The sequence below is a fragment of the Sceloporus occidentalis genome, unplaced genomic scaffold, assembly GCF_023333645.1.
Source record: "Sceloporus occidentalis isolate IW3139 unplaced genomic scaffold, rSceOcc1.0.p SCAF_100, whole genome shotgun sequence".
NCBI classification, from domain to species: domain Eukaryota; kingdom Metazoa; phylum Chordata; class Lepidosauria; order Squamata; family Phrynosomatidae; genus Sceloporus; species Sceloporus occidentalis.
The window spans coordinates 1,176,516-1,196,971 of NW_028317080.1; the positions used below are offsets into that span (position 1 = coordinate 1,176,516).

General features: G+C 40.9%; 1 protein-coding gene across 1 annotated transcript in view; it reads left to right on the plus strand.

Moving 5' to 3' along the window:
* LOC149284035 (pleckstrin homology domain-containing family G member 3-like) overlaps positions 1–20,456 on the plus strand; it is a 44,014-nt gene that overhangs the window by 802 nt on the left and 22,756 nt on the right. The window contains exon 2 of the mRNA XM_089497218.1: positions 147–377. Coding sequence (XP_089353344.1) covers positions 147–377 — 231 coding nt within the window. The remainder of the gene's footprint in view (positions 1–146; positions 378–20,456) is intronic.

Consider the following 20,456-nt stretch of genomic DNA (forward strand, 5'->3'; position numbering starts at 1 on the left):
GTCTAACCATTGAGCCAACAGTTTTAGGTCAACAGGGAACTCACTTTGTGATAAAGCGGCAATAAATATTTCTTAAGCGCTTGATATTCTTGTAGTATTATATGTTGACATCATTGTATAATTCCCATGTCTCATTTATGTTGCAGGTTGGTATCTCATTGTAACAGTTGTTTGTGTGAAGAGCCAGGATATGTTTTCAGCAACTTCTCAACAGACACCAGGACTGGAAGAATATAACCAAGAGGATGAAGACGTGAACCCTGAATATTCCAATGAAGAAGAAGAAGACGTCACCAGCGGAGCGAACGTCTTCCAAACTGCAGAAGACAAAGACCATGGCCTGTGTCCGGAGCATCCAGAACAAAAGAACGACAAAGGTAAAATACCACAAAAAAATGCAGTGATTAATGCTACCCCAGCAAAGTTTTTTCTTCCACTTGTAGAATTAAAATAAAGAAAAATAATTAAAAAGTCCAAATAGCCTTAAGATATGAATAGGTTAGAAATCAAAACCCCAAGAATTATTTTTTTTGCGCTGCATAATAAAAAAATAGCTGTTTTTTTTTGTTGTTTTACTATTACATCCTGAGAAAAATAACCCCTGATCAAGCAGATCACGTCGGTCTCCCCTTTGTCAGCAGGAGGCAACATTATAGGGACCTTGGTGATGTCACCATGACATCATCAGGGTACCCCCTTGTTACAAAAGAGAATTGAATACATCTTTGGATAAGCTAAGCACAAAGTGTGCATTAGAAAAGCTAATGAATACAGTTCCAATTTGTAGGTAGATTTGGTAGATTGTTATCAGACAATTTGACAGTTATCAACTCTGGGTTGTGTGAATAGACCGTCGTCCGGCAAACTCCTTCATGTGATATGAGCGTTTAATTATGACTTTTTGCCAGTGTCTGGAGCAGCAGGTGCAAGCGCCAGGGCTGAACGACATTATTTCCTACATAAGTGTTTCTCTCAAATAATTAAGAGGAGAAAGCATGCAAGATCTTTACTTCTAGCTCCTTAAATTCATCCAGAGGTTAAACGTTCCACTGGCGGACACTTATACTGGCCTAGGCCACCTAGACTTGGGCCACGGCCCCTTGCTAGAAATTGATCAGGCCCTTTGGTGTACCACTGCTCAATGAGCCACGCTCAAGGTCAAGGACGCCTGCATGGTGCATCTACTGTGGCCAGTGGCACCATTTGGTCCAACCAGATTGGAACATTAGAGTCTGTAGAGACATTGAGTGGACGTGGGAACGATGTGTCCCTCTATGGTTTTTCGTATAATTTCCCAAGCATATTAAAATACTTTATTAAGTACTTTAATAAGCATTCTTTACCTGTTAAATGAAATAAACTTACTTAACTGGTCTCAGCATTTCGTGCAACTTTTGGCCACTCGAAGCAGTCAACAACAAGAGTGTGCTCCAGTTGATTGCATCCAGAGGATCTTGTTAGACCTCCTGGACCTCTCACTCGAGGGAGCATGGAACCTTGCGGGCGGTGAGTATGCACACATCCAGCTGAATGCACCTCCTGCAGTGTTAATAGTTGTTTTTTTGGGAAAAGAGAGATGAACAGTGCTGTACATTTGCCTGACCCATCAAATTTAAAGTGAATGTGATAACTGGAGTGTCCACCACATTTGCTATCAAGAACAGACTTGGATGTCCTGGTCTTGACCACACTCTTTACCATAATGTCTTATTCTGAGAATGGTAAGAGGTCTCCATTTAAAAGGTTTACTGTCTAATCTAAAGAAGCGGGGAATAACTGCGAGAAGAAAGTATGTATGCATCAGCAACAAGAAGCTAAGGACAGTGGAGGTTTATATTCTCTGGTAGACCAGGATGCTACTTTGACATACTCTTATATATATATTATATCACTTCTTAACCTGGCAAAAGATGCTAGAGGCAATCCACAATAATTAGCACGTAATAATAGGGCAGAGATAGTAAGGAGGGATAGAGATAATGAGGAATCGTGCAGATCCTGGGAACAGGACGTTTAGATGGCTGCTCCCATTGTATACACAGAAGGTGAAATTCTAATATACTGTTTATTTTAATCTGTGAAAATACATTACATTAGTTTATGTTGTATATAGGATTGTTATATATAGGGTTTGTAAAAACGTCATAGATCTGCCTTAATAAGGGATATTTTGCCATCTCAAAGGAGGAATTATAATTAGACCTCTATAAAACAAATAATAATAGTGATTAATTATTATTATTATTATTAGTGTTATTATACCAGCAACCGACAAATGAAATGTCTTCATGCAGGTGAACAAGGAAGGCGATTAAAGGTGATTAAACCCTTATTAGATACGATATCACAGACCAAACCGCTAATATTGGAACAGCCCCACTTTACATTTTACTATATGTTACAGTAATTTCCATGAACAACTCAAACACAAACCATGCCGAGCAGAGGTGGGCCGGCTGGCCATAGTGGGGCACAAGACAAGGCTGAAAGTGAAGGTGCATTTTTAGCCGGTTTGGCTACAGCTCTTGCTCCCACCATGTCGACAAGTCAAACAGGGTTAGAGGATGGGGGGTTTGAGCCCGAACCAGCCCGCTCAGCTCCAGAAGAGGGACTTTATTCACCTCTGCATCATTCTGGTACCACATAACATTTTATTTAACATTGTAGCCCTTAAAACAATAATGTAATAAAATGTTTAATGGGCATTTCTCAAATTACGTCATGATGTGACCCAGAAAGCATAACATTTAAAAAAAAAAAAGCCCATTTGGGGGGGGATCTACTTAGCTGTGACACTGCCCTCTGGTGGAAACTATTCATATACAATAACGGATCCTGGTGCAAATGTTGTAAAGTGGTATTGTCACCATAGCAACCATCTTGTCATATGTGTGTGTTAGCATGTCAGTACAAGAAACTGATACTTGCTGCAGGATCCCGCCGATCCAATATCTTTATAATTTAAACTGATGGACAAAGAAAAAGCATGGGGTATATGCAGGCCCGGACTGGGACAAAAAATAGGCCTGGGCACTTCAGACTGAGCAGCCCATTTTTATGAAAAAACATATATGTACATACATATACATAATACTTGGTCATTCAACATGGGAAGCCTGAAGCCACAATTTAGTACAACTAATCCTTTAAATAAATATTATAGAGTAAATAACACAATACCTTATCTTTTCCACTAAATGATTTCAGGGCCTTGAATGTTTTGTCCCCTGAAGTCACTACAAATTCAGGAGGGCGTTTTATCTCTTGATAAGTAAAAATGAAATAGTTCCTACTGTAAATTAAGGAAACAGATAACCAAACACACACACCAGGACAGGCTTTTCCACACCGACACCCAGACACACACACCAGGACAGGCTCTGCCACAACGACACCCAAACAAAGTGTGCATTAGAAAAGCTAATGAATACAGTTCCAATTTGTAGGTAGATTTGGTAGATTGTTATCAGACAATTTGACAGTTATCAACTCTGGGTTGTGTGAATAGACCGTCGACCGGCAAACTCCTTCATGTGATATGAGCGTTTAATTATGACTTTGTGCCAGTGTCTGGAGCAGCAGGTGCAAGCGCCAGGGCTGAACGACATTATTTCCTACATAAGTGTTTCTCTCAAATAATTAAGAGGAGAAAGCATGCAAGATCTTTACTTCTAGCTCCTTAAATTCATCCAGAGGTTAAACGTTCCACTGGCGGACACTTATACTGGCCTAGGCCAGGACAGGCTCTGCCACACCGACATCCAAACACACACCAGGACAGTTAAAAAAAGAAGAAATGGTTCAGCACGCAACTCCCAGGAAACTGGGAGCTAGCAGGAAAAAAGGGCAAAACAAAAACAGAAAGCATAACAAAAATAGCAACGTTTGGCCGAAACGTTGCTTTTTTGTTTTGCTTTCTTTGAATAAAGTAACCTAAGGATTGGAAGCTGATTGGAGTGCTAGGGTTCTTTTCTGTGTTCGTACACACCCCAGGACAGGCTCTGCCACACCAACACCCAAACACACACCCCAGGACAGGCTGTGCCACACTGAGACCCGAACACACACACTAGGACAGGGTCTGCCACACTGACACCCAGACACACACATCAGGACATGCTCTGCCACACTGACACCCAGACACACACACCAGGACAGGCTCTGGACAGGCACACCGACACCCAAACACACACACACCAGGACAGGCTCTGGACAAGCACACCGACACCCAAACACACACACACCAGGACAGGCTCTGTCACACCAACACCCATACACAAACACACACCAGGACAGGCTCTGTCACACCAACACCCATACACACACACATACACCAGGACAGGCTCTGTCACACCAACACCCCTACACAAACACACACCAGGACAGGCTCTGCTACACTGATACCCACACACACACCAGGACAGGCTCTGCCACACCGACACCCAAACACACACACACACACACACACACACCAGGACAGGCTCTGCCACACCGACACCCAAACACACACACCAGGACAGGCCCTGCCACACCGACACTCAAACACACACACAACAGGACAGGCTCTGCCACACTGACACCCGAATCCGGAGGGTTTCCACGGACGGTTTCACTTTGGTATTGATTTATGTGATGGTCACTGCCCGCAAAACAGCCTGCCTGTGGCTTCTTTGCTCCCAAAACAGCTTGCCTGTGGCATCTTTGCCACCAAAACAGCCTGCCTGTGGCATCTTTGCCACCAAAACAGACTGCCTGTGGCATCTTTGCTCCCCCTTACACATCCATGCCACACATATTCATTCACTAATTCACAGATAATCATTCACTCATTCAGATATTCATTCATACATTGATACTCATTAATTCCCTCATTCAGATACTCATTTACATATACTCATTCACAAACATTCATTCACTCACTCCTTCACAGATACTCATTAATTCACTCACTCACTCAATCTCACATACTCCTTCATACAGCTTCCCTCCCCCCTTACCTGAACTGATGATGTACTCGCCGCTCGCAGACTTCCGCGGACAACCTGTTCTACTGCACAGGGGAAGCAGACGCGCAGCAGGGTCATGTGAGGTACGTGACGTACGTAACGTGATTCCGTTGGAATTCCTGCGTCCCCCTGGCGGTAGAAAACAAACTGCTCGCGTAAGTAGGTAAGTAGCGGGCCCGCTGCTAGAGTTGCGGGCCCGGTCGCAGTTGCTGCGGGCTTAAGGGGCAGGTGCCCCTTTTGCCCTGCATTAAGGACGGCAGCATATTTTAAGGTAGGGGCCTGGAGCTGCAGCTCCATTAGCCCCTAAGTCAATCCGGCACTGCCGCGGCCCAGTCCAGTCCGGGACTGGGTATATGTATCTTGAATAAATTAAATTATATATATATAATATATATATATATATATATATATATATATATATACACATATATATATATACATAAATATGCTGTAATACTGACAGTTCCCTTATAATTGTAAATATACAATAGGATCAGCTGTGTGTAAGAGGCTTAATAGATCATTATTTTGTACGTCGATGGCCTCAAGAGGCTTTATTCATAGCTGTGAACTAGTTAGGGATTTATACCCACTACCCATGGACCGGCGGATGCACTGTATGATCAGTGGGGCTTGTCAGTGAGGCTCCCTTTTTTACCACACGGCTAGTTTGTGTTGTCTCGTGAGCAGCGGTGGGCTTGCTGGGTCACCGATTGTAAAAGTCCTCCTAGATGTCTTCTTGTTAAAAATATTTGCCTTTGATCATGAAATACAATGCCGTGTAGACTAACGGAGTTAGCATTGAGGAGAAAATTTTTTTTATTTTTTTTGCTCCCATAATCTTACTTTATCTGCAGACCTTAAGGCCACCATTTTTGTCAGTCATGTGATATTTTGGGTGACTTTCCACCACATTGAGCTGACCCTCTTGTGAGCACGGCCCTGTTGGCTTCTCTTAGTCCGTCATACCCTTTGAATGTATCTTCTATAAGAAGTGCCGCGTAAGTTGTTGGCGCTATATAAATAAAAGATAATATTTTTTATTATTTTATATAGCGCCATCATATTCCAGCGTAAACAGGACATAACAAGCTGTATATAACAATTACAGAAACGGGGGTGGAAAAAAAAGGTCTTGCGCAAATGAGCTTACAATTATTAATACAATATTAATAATAATAATACTAAATAGCAAAGCTAAGTAGTCTGCTCCTTCATAGAATTTCAGAGACAGTGTGCTTGGTAGATTGAGCTTCTATAGCAGAGCTACAATGTATACAACATGCAGCTGCCTATTATGCAAAAACTTAAACTCTTTTAAAAAAGCACAATATTTTTCAAAGTGTATTTTTTATCTGATACAAGTAATAAGAAATGACGGGAGTTGCCATTTAACTTGTCGTGCTTTAATACAACTCCTACAAGCATTATCCCCTTCCTGTACGGCAGAAATACTCCCAGCACTTCCATTCTCATTCTGCATCCGATTTTTGCCATACTCAGCAAAATCCTCCTTCTTTATGTGTTTAACTCCCACCCGCATTCCTGCCAGATTATTAGCTCGACATAGCAGGACAGAGACATGCCTTACAACGTACCATCAGCTTTGTCTCTCGGCCTCGCTAATGTAATATTTTATATATGTTATATATCAAGTACTTATCCCTTTTACAAGAGCAAACATGGCTCACCTTATTAAAGGGACGGTTTTCTGACGGCCCCCCGCTAAAGAAGAATTCATATTAAAGTACTCCATTCAAATAGTTGAGCTATTCTTCCAACAATTCCCCTCCAACAATTCTTGCCACTGATTGGCTGCTTCAAACAGTCAATCGGTGGCACAAAGATGCTCCCATTGAAATCAATGGCGGCATTTTCCATGCAGGGGCACTGGAGTTTGAAAATACCTCGGGTTGGAAAAAGGGCAAATGCCTATGGAGGGCTTTGCTGAACTGTCCCTAATGCGTTAGCAAGGAGGTCATCATGAACATTTAAATGGACAAAACAGCTGTCACATGATTAAATATACCTCTGCTTTCTGTAATCAAGTCATTCTTGAGCTTAAAGGCTCCTTTTTTAAATTTTCTTAAATATTTGCGCTCCACCTCTTAGTCCGCTCTGATGTAAACACCATGAGCCGCTACATTACACCACGCCGGAATCTTTTGTGGGCTGTTATTATGGGCCTGGCAATTGGCATAAAACTAAAAAAGTTAAATAATATTGTGTATTTTTGGCCTTTAGCGTCATGTCATGTTCTACGGCGTACGACCTCCAATCTGGTGGCCGAACGCGCAGAGGAATTTTAGTCCCCGGCATCTGGATGCCAGAGACGACAAACATACAGTTTGCTTTTCACATACAAGACAACACACGTGCTGTGAGCATACAGGTCTTTATTACCGATGATATTGGTACAGCTTATAGCGCATGTTAAAAGTAGACAATACAATATAATATATTATAATTGTTATTATAATTATTATATTATATATAATAATTATATAATTGTACAGATGTCAGGAAACAATTAAAGTGCGATTAATGATACGTATATACTGTCTCTCTGAACATGGTCTTCTCAAATAACCATTTTTATTATTATTATTATTATTATTATTATTATATGTTTTATGGGTGGTTTCAAAGATTTCAAGCATGATTTTTTTTTTTAAAAAAGACTCCCATAAACCAATCTCCTTTTTAGGCATTTATAGCAACATCTGAAGTGTTTGTAATTACATGTTTTTAAATTAATGTACACAATGTAACACCTTTTTAAACATATTTTCCAAAACAAGTCCTTTAAAAATCGAGTTACCGCAACAGTCTGAAAACGTTATCACTATCCACCCTTCCTACATATTGGTATATTAAATTTGAATTTACTGAAAGGGTGGTACATAAATGGAATAGCCTCCCAGCAGAAGTGGTAGAGGCTAATTCAGTGAAGGAATTTAAGCACGCATGGGCTAGGCATAAAGCGATCCTGAAGCTAAGCCGAGACCAAGGCAGACTAGAAGGGCTGAATAGTTCTTATTTGCCGAATAAATTCCGCGTTTTTCTTTATATATGTTTGCACACCTAGTGATTACCCGACCCCCCCCCCCTCACCTTATCTGAAGCCAACATCTACATAGTGTAGCTAATCTTCCATTGAGGCATTTGCTATTTAAGTAACAGACCATTAAGGAACATCTCACACAGATTATAGGATTGTCTCAGCAGGACCCTATCCCTTTTATCTCCTAAGAGCTTTAACCCATAGTTTGCCACAGTGATGCCCCCTGAAGCACAAGGTGTCGATCCCTATGTTTGGCGTTATATAAAATGTACCTATCCTGATTCTTGTCTTTGTTTAGCGTTTAAATTGCACTAAGGTGCCGTCCACTTAAACCCCACTAAATATATTATATGTATATATATATATATATATATACACACCAGTTATGTTAGTTACGCTCCTGGTTAAAAACGCCAAATGAAATGCTGGGTGGTTACGATGGCTACTTTAGATACAGATATGGTTAAAAAGCTGTTCTGCTACGCTCTGTTACTCTGTATTTTTAAAAGAATTTCCCCTGGCACATCAGGGGTTACAAGATAGGAAACCATAATAGTGGTAATTTGTAGACTAGAAGCTGTCATGAACAAGCCCCTTTTGTTCTGTTGTTTGATCTTCTACTGTTAAGAATTGTCCTTTTGTGTTGGGCCATTGTAGATTGCTGTTGAATATGTTCACACCTTATAGATAGTCCAGTCAAAAAAAACAACTCAAAAAACAGGATCCTGGACAAAAACGCGAATGCCGGCGGTCCATGATTTGCATTGATGTAGCATTGATTGCTTCGTCTTTCCACCCTGACCTCTGGAAGCTGTCTGGTTAATAATTATTACCCTGTAGGTTAAACGCTTCTTGAATAGTTGTGTGCTGGAGGAGGGGAACATGGATGTCAACCTTTAAAGGTAGCTACATTGTACCCTTTACCAGTGTATTATTATTTGTTTTATATAACATAATAATTTGACTTACAGAAACAACAGACGAGAAGGGCCCTGCTCAAAAGAGATTCCAATCTCCTGTTTATTATATGTTATATATATATATATATATATATATATATATATATAATTTAAATCCGGATCTGTTATTGTTTCTACCTCAAAGCTCAACATAGCGTGTAATGGATACAAAGACCCCAGGGATAGCGGGGTGTCAGGCTGCTTGTAAGTGCCTCCCGCGGCATTTGAAAGATATAGACACGAGGGAGTAGGAAGTTTAGGACCTGCGCTATGGAATATGTTGGTGCCACAATGTACATAAATATCATACAAACTAAAGCAAGCTCTTCTTGAATGTAGCGTAACATACTGCGTGTGCTGAAGACACGATAGGAATGTTTATCTGCGCGGGTGCGAGCGAGTGAATGAGGGCCAGGGATCCTGAACCTGTTCGGTTGGCTCTTTTAAGCCTCTTCCTTTCAGACATTATGAATGTAAGTCTCCGCCTGGAGGGAGTTACTCCTGTGTCCAGCGCTCTCTGCAAACGGTTCTCAGCCTGACTCAGTACATGACTTCCTGATAGTCCCTGGGGGGGGGGGAACTCCTCGCACCCAGGCTGGAAAATTTGGGATAATGCTGAATAACCATTGCTCCTGTGTAAAGGTTGAGGACCTGAGCACCATATCACTACTGCGTCCCCCTTTTGATCAACAACAAAGGTAATTAATTCTCTTTTCTTCCTGTTTTCGAAAGGTCATTTGTGTTTAGTGAATAGTTTATGCTAACATTCTTAACGCATTGGAATGCTGGTGTGTGTGTGTGTGTGTGTGTGTGTGTGTGTGTGTGTGTGTGTGTTGGGGGGGGCGGTATATTGTCTTACATGTTTCCCTAATGTTGATCATTAAAGGGTTAAAAGTGAAGTTAACTTAAACATATGCTTCGAGAGTTGCTGGTACTTAAAGAGTTAATGGAACATAGCTGCTGGATTTATGGCCTGGCTGGTAAAGGTGTTAATTGAGAATATCTATGAGATCTCCCTGTTTGTATCTCCTGTAATCTCTGTTAAGTCCCTGTTTCTCTGTGGCCCCCCCCCGGATCATTCTTGTAACAGGTGGAGATCGGTATCCTGCCCACTTCGTGTTTTTTTTTTTTTTTGCCGCTTGGTGGTTTTGATGGCACACGAGGGGTGCTCATCACCCTGGCACGATAACACAAGACCTATTTATGAAGCTTGGCATTTGCAAATGGCTGTTTCTGCAAAACCGTGCCAGCAATGTATCATTTCTTTGGAACCCTGCACGGTGGGAGAACCAGGGAAGCTGATTGTTGTAGACATACTACTAATGAAGCTGGGGAGTTGGTTAACCATTCAAGTTCCTGGGCATAACAATCTTAATGCCACATACCATGTATGTATTAAAATAGTCATAGAGGATGCGGTGAGACAGTGGAGGAAGTTTGCAGAACATTTCATCTCCATGATATCCCGATACATTCTGAAAGACCTATCTAAGTGAGCTGCTGCTGAAAGAAGGTCTAGTTGACCAAGTCCAAGTCTGGCACACCGGGCAAATGCCACATGGGCCGTTGGCCCACAGCATCACACACACACTCTGTCTGATGCTGCATATTCCCAGTCATACACTACATGAGCATAAAAATGTAGCCTATTGCCACGCATGTCCAGCAGTTGCCTACATTTATACCACTAGGCAGCTCCTGGCCTTAAAGAGCTAGGTCTGCCCTGTCCTTCCCAGTCCAGCCCTGGCCAGATGCATAGTTTTTGTGGGAGATCTGTCTCTAAAAACTTTCTTTATTATTTTAGCGATGCCTTCTAAAGGTCCAACTTAGCGCATCTTACCGGCAAAGCTCATTGGGCTGTGCCCTTCATAATGTATATAATAACATTAATGTATATGGGATATCTGGAAGTTCTCCCATGAACACGGTCTTTAGACTTGATTGTCTCTCACTGTGTCCTTTGACTATTTAAATGGATGTATAGGATATGGTATTGATATGTCGAAGATGTTTGAGGAAGTTTCTCCGCATGCCTCTGAATTGTCTCTATTAAGGTAGATGTGTCTCTTTTCCCATATCACACATTTTCACTCCTGTACACTAAATGTAATATTTAATAATTTCAAAGATATCTTCTCCCAGGAATACACAGTAAATTAGACTGATTGCAGGGCCCTCTTCTCCTTATGTACCAATATGTCTTAAAGTTATTGTCAATTTTAAGTTTTCTTTGTGGAACGTTTTCGTGTCCTCTGTTGTAACCACACTACGGAATCTGAGTCTGTGTAATATAATTGTGTTATGCTCTGTAATGAGAACTAGGTTTGTGCGGAAGACGTTGCTTTGTTCCCCAATCCTAGAGTTATAATACGGACACTGTTGGTAACCACTGCTGTGAATTAGTATAAGTGAAAATTTTGTTGTAATTATTATAAACTATTACTAAATTACAATTTTTATTTCACAGATATGGTTAGTGCTTTTGCTTTTAAATATGTAATAACATTGCGTTCTACGCAGGCGGAATTGCCCCATTAAGTTTAGCAAATTGGGGACTTTTTTTCTTCCCAAAAGAGAAAATGCGCATGACTCACGCCAAAAGAGGCATCAGCCAAACAGATACAACTTTGACAGCTCTTAACCATACTGAAAACACGATGAAGCACACTTATACTGGCCGCTCTATTACACGGATGCATGCAGATGGCTCTCCGTTAGACCAACCAACTACTCTCCAACACACTGACCAGGCCACACTAACACACATCTCAGCCAAATGAAAATTACAACACACCTCAACCTCATACCTCATACTCATTCATGCACAGTATGCACATACAGGAATAGCCACTGTGAATACTAGTTAATCCATCTTTAGCATGTAGGGAATGCTAAATCCTTGCAATAAGACATGGATTTCACACCTCGCTCCAGTGTTTTCTACAATTTAAAGGCCTTTTTTTTAATTTAAAAAGTTTATTTAGAACTTCGTCACTTTTCTTGAAGAGCTGAACACTGACATCTCACTGAGACAACTTTTAGCCAAATTAAATTATTAAGAATATTATCAGGCCACATCCAGACAGGGGGATAATAGGAATTTGCCCGTTTACCCCGAAATGGGGAAAGAAACCCCAAGAGCTGTCAGACATAGTCCATGCCTGGTTTTACACCCATTTACACTCAACTCTGATGTAATGATAGATAAGGATCAAAACTGGTTCTTTTTTTTTTTTTTGTTGGTTTGTTTGTTTAACTGTATAAATTTATTATATTTTCCCCAAATCATGTAATGATTTTTATATGGACTGCTGTCAGCGCAGTTCTCGTCACCAGGTGGTGACTCCCTATAAATTACATCTTTACTGGGCTGTATTATTTAAGTATAAGGACTCATGAGCGTGAGCGATTTGGTAAAGTCAGGGAAGGACTGGGTATAGAGGTTAATGTAGCCAATATTTCGATTTGCCTTTGTCTCTAGCTATATAAAGAACCTGAAACAATATCTACATACAATCACAGGTAATATTATACGTTCTTCATAAAGCACTAACATATTCTTTTGTTGGGTATGTTAGTTCCTAAGAATTTAATAAATATTACATGTTGGTATTTTAGTGCAAAGCATTTTGGTTGAGTCGATATCTGATAAGTTTGTCATAACATAGACTAAACATGTGCTTGGAAAGAGGGGCTAATACAATTAATTCACTCTTACACACATAGTTACATAGTACATAAGGTTGAAAAAAGATCTAAGTCCATCAAGTTCAACCCTTCTACCAAACCTTCCTACTCTTGATCCAAAAGAAGGCAAAAAAACCCCTAATTAAGCTACTTCGAATTCTGCCATCAGGGGAAAAAAATCCTTCTTGACTCCAAAAGGCAATCGGATTTCTCCTTGGATCAAGAAGCTCTAAAATATTAATTCTATTTATAGCCCTGTATGTCATATGCCTTTTGTAAGAAAATATCCCCCACATTTTTTACCATGCCGAGCCCTTTTAAAGCATTTGTGTGGTTTTTTTTTTTTTGCCCACACGTTCTCTGTTTTCTACGTTCTATGTATTGTTACAAGGAAAGATCTTGCATGTTTCCCATAAGGAAAATAATATAATACGTGGAAGGGGCAATCATTGTGCCAAAACTTTTTTTTTAATGCCAATTTCCTTGTTTCCCTTTCATCTTCAATGTGGGATGCTGTACGAAAGTCCTACTTTCTAGAAAGGGTAGGTTCTTTTCTGCCATTGCTATCTATGTATTTGTATATAATTGTAAAATACATCCTTCCCATATGCTTATTATAAACATGTCAGCTATATAACTTTTATATATATATGTTAACAAGCATGGTGCTAATAACTGTCCTTATAAACGCATTGTCCTTATAAACGCAGTCTTGGTAGTAAATTAAGTCACTTATGTTCAGGCTATTTAAAAAGTAGTCTAATGCTTAGACGCAGTAAATCAGAAAGGAACACGAAGGACTCCTGTCCTGGTTGTTGTGGGGTAAAAAAAAAAAACCAAGACTTTTTCTCAAGGTAAGTTCGCCAAGGAATGGAGGATCACCAAGTTAGCAATGATCAAAAGCGTTGTATTTCTGGAGCTTTCTTGGCCTTGAGTCTAAAGATAGCAGCACATTGTAGTGTGGTAGTCTGTAATAAATTCCTGTAGGCTTCCTGATGTTGGGAGGCTCGTGTTTGATGAGGAGCATGCCCTCCTCCCACATTCCTGAAGCTGCTCAGGACACTTGGCCTGAGGCTGTAGACATCAGCGTGCTTGGGATCCAGACCAAAATCCGGGTTGTAGTCTCTTGTCGGCCAGGGAATAGGATGCCTAGAATAACTTGCTCAGCAGGGAGCCCCCACCCCTCCGGTAAATATTTGTGAACACAAAGTGAGAATGAAACATTTGAAAGTATACAATATAAGGTGATTGCCTAATGGAGAACCAACCAAACAGATAAATAAGTATTACTTGTGATGGAATCGGGTGAGAGAGTGGCACTTTTAATAGCTTAGTGGGTCTAAGTTAGTAGCTGCTTGCCTAAGTTAGTAGCTGTTTCTCTGCCCTCCTCCTGATGAGTCTGTTCACCGATTGGCTGTTTGAAGCAGCCCGTCATGTGCAGGAAAGTGCTTCCATTAATATCAATGGCATCACTTTCCATGCATGCACACAGGGGTCGGAATAGAACCTGCCTGCAGCCTTCACCAAGCCAGCCGTAGAGCTGACTGCCGAACACAGCTCCTGCGTGGAAAACAGCTAAAACAGCTGGGGAGGTGGGGAAAAAGGGGCAAATGCATATGGCGGTGATTCTGTATGACCTTGAAAGTAGCCAATCCAAGAAAAAGAAAAAAAAATCATAAACTTTTAACGTTAACAACCGGTCAATGAAGAAAGTGAGCGTTAGCACATAGCTCTCAATTTTACTTAATTTACTTTAGAGACCTCTTTACTGCTGTTGCTATTCACATTATCGCGACTTTAGGCCCGCAGATTGCTGATAGAATTCTGGGGGGAAAAAAGAAATCTGGCGCGTTATAAATGAAATGTAACTGATTTATGTAGGTCACAAGAATTTGTCTTGCATAAGCTTATGTCTGTGAAGCCATAACAATTCCTCGAATATACTACATTACCTGTTTAAATACTATTGGCCTGTAACTAATTACTGATTTCAAAGAAAGAGTCCTCTCGATCTTTTGAGCGTCTGGTGGCTTAGTACTGCACACCCTTTTGGCACTTGCAGAATAATCTTCCGCTGCTGACATTCTCGTTCTTTACCTGTGAGTGTAGTCCACGCCTTGCTCCACTCCCCTGCTGCTGCCAGAGTATGTACACTGATAGATGAAAAATGCATGACATGCCGGTGACCTCATTACCCAAGCCTATCTCTACAGGAAGCCTCCAGATCTCAGATGGGAATTTGAGTTTTAACGAGTACTTTGAACTATAGACATATGCATTTCGATTGTTTAATGTCAGCTGTTTCTTTTAAATAGCCTTAAAGTAACAGGCAGTTTAATTCACATTTTTCCATATTGTTGCTGTATAAAGAGAAGGTTCTGTTTTGAGGCACTGTAGTGTTTTTGTCTGCGGAGGAGTAGAAGTATTATTAAACACTCATCTACAGACACCAGACAAGCCAGAAGGCTTGTTTTTCCCTCAGAAATCTCATGGTGCTTCGACAACCACAAGGGATTCTGGGTAGGCGCATGCAAATAAGGTTAACAATTATCACCTTTGCCTCTATATCCACTTTATACATGGATCCCTTGAAAGTAATTGCTCGCTGTACAAGACAGCCTTTAGACAAAACTCGGGAAGAGGTACAATAGCCAGATCACCACTCATGGACAGCTGTTTCGTCCTTCATGGGACTCGTCAGCATGACTGATGTATAATATGCATTACGCAGGGTCGGCTCTCTCCTTCTTGTAGGAGAACCTCCCTTCATGCATAGCGAAGTTCTTGAATGTAATTGTTGAGTTCTACTGCAGCATTTCATACAAGCCATTTATCGCGCTACGTAGTGGTTTTTATTTAAAAAAATTTAAATCCCGCCAGGATGGAGCTGTACGGAGGATGGGTGCGTCTGTGTTTGCCAAAGGATTATTTGCGGAGAGTGTTTCCTGAGAGTGTGTCCAGTGACACCGCTTAAGAATAGAGCTGGGCACGTCCCACCTAGAGTCATTGTGTAAACAGCACGTGCCGAAACTGGGTAGCATTGTGACCTCGAGGACAAAAAAAAGGAGAGCTCGGAACTGCTCATGCTCTTCTGGGACATTTGCAACATTCCCCAAGGTATGCAAGTTCAACCTAAAAAAAACTGAACATTATAGAGCTTCAAAACATTTTTGAAGGAAATTGAGACTATTTAAGAATTCTGCGTATGGCACAATACTTCTTATTCGGATTCGGCCATCCTGCTTGCACTTTTGATGGTCACCAACCATGGTTCCAGGACAACTTAGCCCGGGGGCCTTAGAAGGACAGAAGTCTGAAGTGTGCCGTATACTTATCTTCTTGGCATCTCCCTGCGTACTATATAATTAAGACCGTTTCCTGCACAACGCACACGAGGAACCTGAGATTGTTCTTATTTTCTGGAATTAGGCAGCCGAGAGTGATGAGCTGGCCGATTCTACTTTTGAAGGCTTCTTTGCACATACTATTGCGTTTCTAGACTTTATACATGATTTATTGTTTGCTATTTTTTTGCATTTGTCTTTTGTTCACAATTGTTTGTTTGTTTTTTGTTTTTTTTACTTGTTTTTTTTCTTTTTGGTGTGATGCTACCATACTCTTCTTTTTTTTCTTTTTCTTTTTTGAGTTGCACAAGACACTTTCTTCTATATCGATTCATGAATCGAGAGATTAGCATGGACCATCTGAATATCTATGATTCATTTCTGGATTGTGAATATGTTGTTTTGACTCCTCTGGAATGAATTTATATCCAACAAAGCTTCTTTAAAGTAGGCATTTAACATTAACATTCTTTTAACCCCAGGATTAACACACACATAACCGTAGATTAGAGAAACCACAATAAAGGTTGGCCAAGTCATTCAATCTGTTGCATTATCGATGTGTTACCTGCCGACCTTTTTTGTTCTCTGTTTGTCAGGATAAGCGGACTTCCTGTTGATTTACTTTAACAGTTTTAATTGGTGTGGTTATTTTATGTTGTGCTCTAGCAGAGTTAACATGTAAAGTTTTGCAAATGGGCTGAATTAGCATATAGACAAAGTATTAACACCTGAATTGAAACTCAAGGTGCACAATGTCTGTTGTAAATAGGCACCCGCTGCAGTATTATTTGTTGTTATTTGTATTTTTAAAAGTTCGTTCATATGTTATCTAGTATCATGGGGTAATAGTAAGTGCCTTGACCCTTAGTGTAAACAGACTGGAGAAATATAACCTGCATTTGCTATTGAAGCAGACCTGTCGTTGTCAAAGCCAGCATTGTGCAGCTCTACACATTAAATAAGACCATATAATAATGTAGTGATAAATATTCAACTTCCTGTTTTTTGGTTATGCATCATTATTCCCGTCGGTTGCTTATCTCCTCTTGTTAAGTTGATGATTGGACCAGGTAGCCTTGGTAATGGTGGAATGAGGAGGTGCGAGAGAAATGAATTTCGTCTCCCACTATTGGGTTTATCCATGCTATTTTGTCACAACAGATGCACCTTCAGTGTAGGAGACATGGGAAATCCATAGATGCCAACTGTCCTCCCAGCAGAGCCCCGTTTGATCCTTGGTATTTGTTAGGACAGACACCTCTAAAGCTGGGAAAGTTGGAATTGGCTTGAGGTGGGCTCCAGCATAGCCCAGCTCAATTAGAGCTTGGCTCAACTTGGCTTTGGTATAGATGCTCGCTTGATCTTTCCTGCTGACATGAATGGGTCCCACTTGGTGTATTTGCCAGCCCACCCACCTCAATATGTTCCCAAATCAAGTTGTTTTGATTCGATACATCTTGGTCCTGCTTAGTAGACTTTACTATGCATTTACCTGCCTGTTGGGGGAAAAAATAAAGAAATCCTCGGAACGATAAATAGTTTGGTGGTAGTTTTGTGGGTATGTAACTGGTGTCTACATAAGAATGATATTAACAGGTTCTAGCTGATTGTCTGGCATGAGAAACCCTTGAGGCCAGGAAACCGAGGGAACTCCACCCAGCGCATGCCGTTGCCTCATGCTTTCCAGTAGCTCTCGGTATGAACCTGCATGAATTGCAAATTCTAATTCCGTTCTTTTATTTGCTTTACAATGTGTTTGTGGCAGCTTCATCCGTGTATGAGTGGTGAATGCTAATTCTATTAAACTCTATCAAAGGAAAACGGCAACAAGTCATTTAAAGTATTTGTCATACAGATCTTAGGAAAACCTATAAAATATATATAATGCTCTTCAGTAATGGCTGGGATCCCACAGCTGCTGTAGTTACAAACGCTGTTGCCCTATCTGTAAAATACTGGCTGGGTGTTAAACCCAGGGGCTTCTAGATCAGAGTTTGTCAGCCTTCGATATGTGTATGTATTCCAGTCCCTTCTATGGGATGTAGCTGTGAATTAGCTTATTATATTTGGGTACAAAATGACACTTAGTATGAATCAAATTGCTGATATCGCCTATGGTGGAGGAAATGGTAACACTAGATTGGGAAAAGGGTTGGAAGCGTTCTTCTAGAATGTTAGCTCTTAGGATCTGGGTCTTCTCTCCCCACTCCCGTCTGCGCTACCATCTCTCGACTGTATAGCACTGCAGAATGCTCTTTATGAGGACCTATATTTCCAGGGCATGGCTTGCTAAATGCAGTTCAGCTAACGCGTTTGTTTGTCATACAATACAAAGGCATGTGCGCCCTAACAAAGTACTTCCCCTCTCTGGATGGAAGGGTGGACTTTCTGTTTAACCCAGTCCATCCTTAACCCCTTTGCGACCTGGATCCTGGGGTGCTCTGCAAAGCTTTTAGAGGATTACGCAAGCTCTTTCAAACCTAAAGGAATGCATTTTTCTTTAATGAGAGAATCCTGTGTACATGTCTGTGCAAGAGAGGTCAAGTCTATCGTAATGGGAATATTTCAAAGCTCTTGGTGCTTTCTGAGATGCCGACTCTACCTCCACAATATATATATATATATATATAACAATATAATCCTACCATTTTGTTTAGGTTGACAAAGATCATGACATAGAAAGTCAGTTTTAAGGACACCTTAACCCATCTCGTCAGAAGAAGGCTACTCTCTGGAGAATCGAATGGTGTGTCTGAATTTTTATTTTTCTTAAATCGGTAATAAATTCTTCTATAAACTCACATGTGAACATACACTTCTACAGCCCATAGGCAATGGCTTGTAATCACTTTTCTGCTCTGGAGCTATTAACCCAGAGAACCCTGCAGCCTACATCTCTCCACGCACATGGAGCCCAATCTAGAGTTTGGCCACTACAGACTTTTCATTAGAGTGGTTTTTGGCTTCTGTGAGACGTCGGATCAACATCCACATTCTTCACGAGTTTGTAGATTCTTGCTGTTGTAATAGCTCGTTTTATCCGGGTAGTGCAAAGAAACTATTCTTGGTTGCTCTTCTGCATGAAAAGTACATGCTTAAAACCTTTTCTTCCCGGCCGCGGTATACCTGAGAACACCTGTGATTTGGTGGGCGGGGGGGGGAGGCAGAGGAATCCTGTGACGTTTTGCTTCCTGTTAGAAGGTGGAGAGAGAGAGAAGGGTGGTTTGAGAGTCTGCAGGTGAGAGAGTGATGTCAGTGTGTCCACACCACTCCCGGAGAAGCCGTTCCATGTAAGGAAAAGATACGAACGTCTATGGAAGGAAGGGCAGGGGCTCTTCAATCGGGACAAAATGTTTGATGAGAGAGGACGTTTTGAAGGATTCAACCGCAGGATCTCACGGCTGTTTGGTATGTGATCATTTCATACATAAGACTTCAAGGTCCTACCACTTGGTCCTACACCTTCTCTTTGTTGTTCTTCAGGATCTAATCATCCGTAGCTTTACGTATTAATGCCCTACTCTGCTTTAAAATGATTTTCTTTATAGTCTTCTCCTGGAAAGATGTTCTCTGCGTTTCTGATCAATGGGTTTGTTTCTTCATAAGTATACTAGACATGACCATGCTGCTTTCTACTGTCAAAGTGCGACAATCTGTTTTGGATTTTTTAGTGTAAATCCCCTGTTTCGGCGACTTTGCTTCTTCTGTCCATCTCATATGTTGGTCTAATCCACCCTGCCAGCCTTCAAGGAAACATTGTTATCAGTGTGTTGACAAATGTGTATTTACCGCCCCGTGCTTAAAGGTGTTTTTATATGACTGCTACGATCGGTTACAATAGAACCGTATGTATTGGGAGTAGTTCATGTTTCTCAGATTTTATGAAATAAATGCAGTTACCAGACAAAATGTCTGTACCTATTAAGTATGTTGGATCTTGACCCTAATTCTTCTAAAAAATTATTTTGGAAGCGAAAAATATTTCTGCTTTAAATAAATACATTAAGCAATTGAACATCCCTATGTTCTTGTCTTCCCAAACTTGGGGTACTTTGACGTAGTTGGGGGCTAAGCTATATATGGCCACATAGTGTGAAGGAAACCCCAATATTTATGCTGCTGATATGTGTTTTTTGGATGGCATTCGCTGCGTATGCACTGAATTCTTGCTCTGTTTTGTATACTTATTGGTTGTTGTTATTTCAGCAGCGACCCAGTAATCTGAATGTGTATGCTTTTTAGGGTGTGCTCCCCTCTCTGTGTATATTTTGTGTGTGTGGGCAGAGCGGATTACAGTCCCGATTAAATTAGATATTGCCAGGAAAACTACTGGAGTGTAAGCGCCACTCTCAGGACTGTCCTGAAGAATTCAGGAGTGTTGGTAGTAGTTATT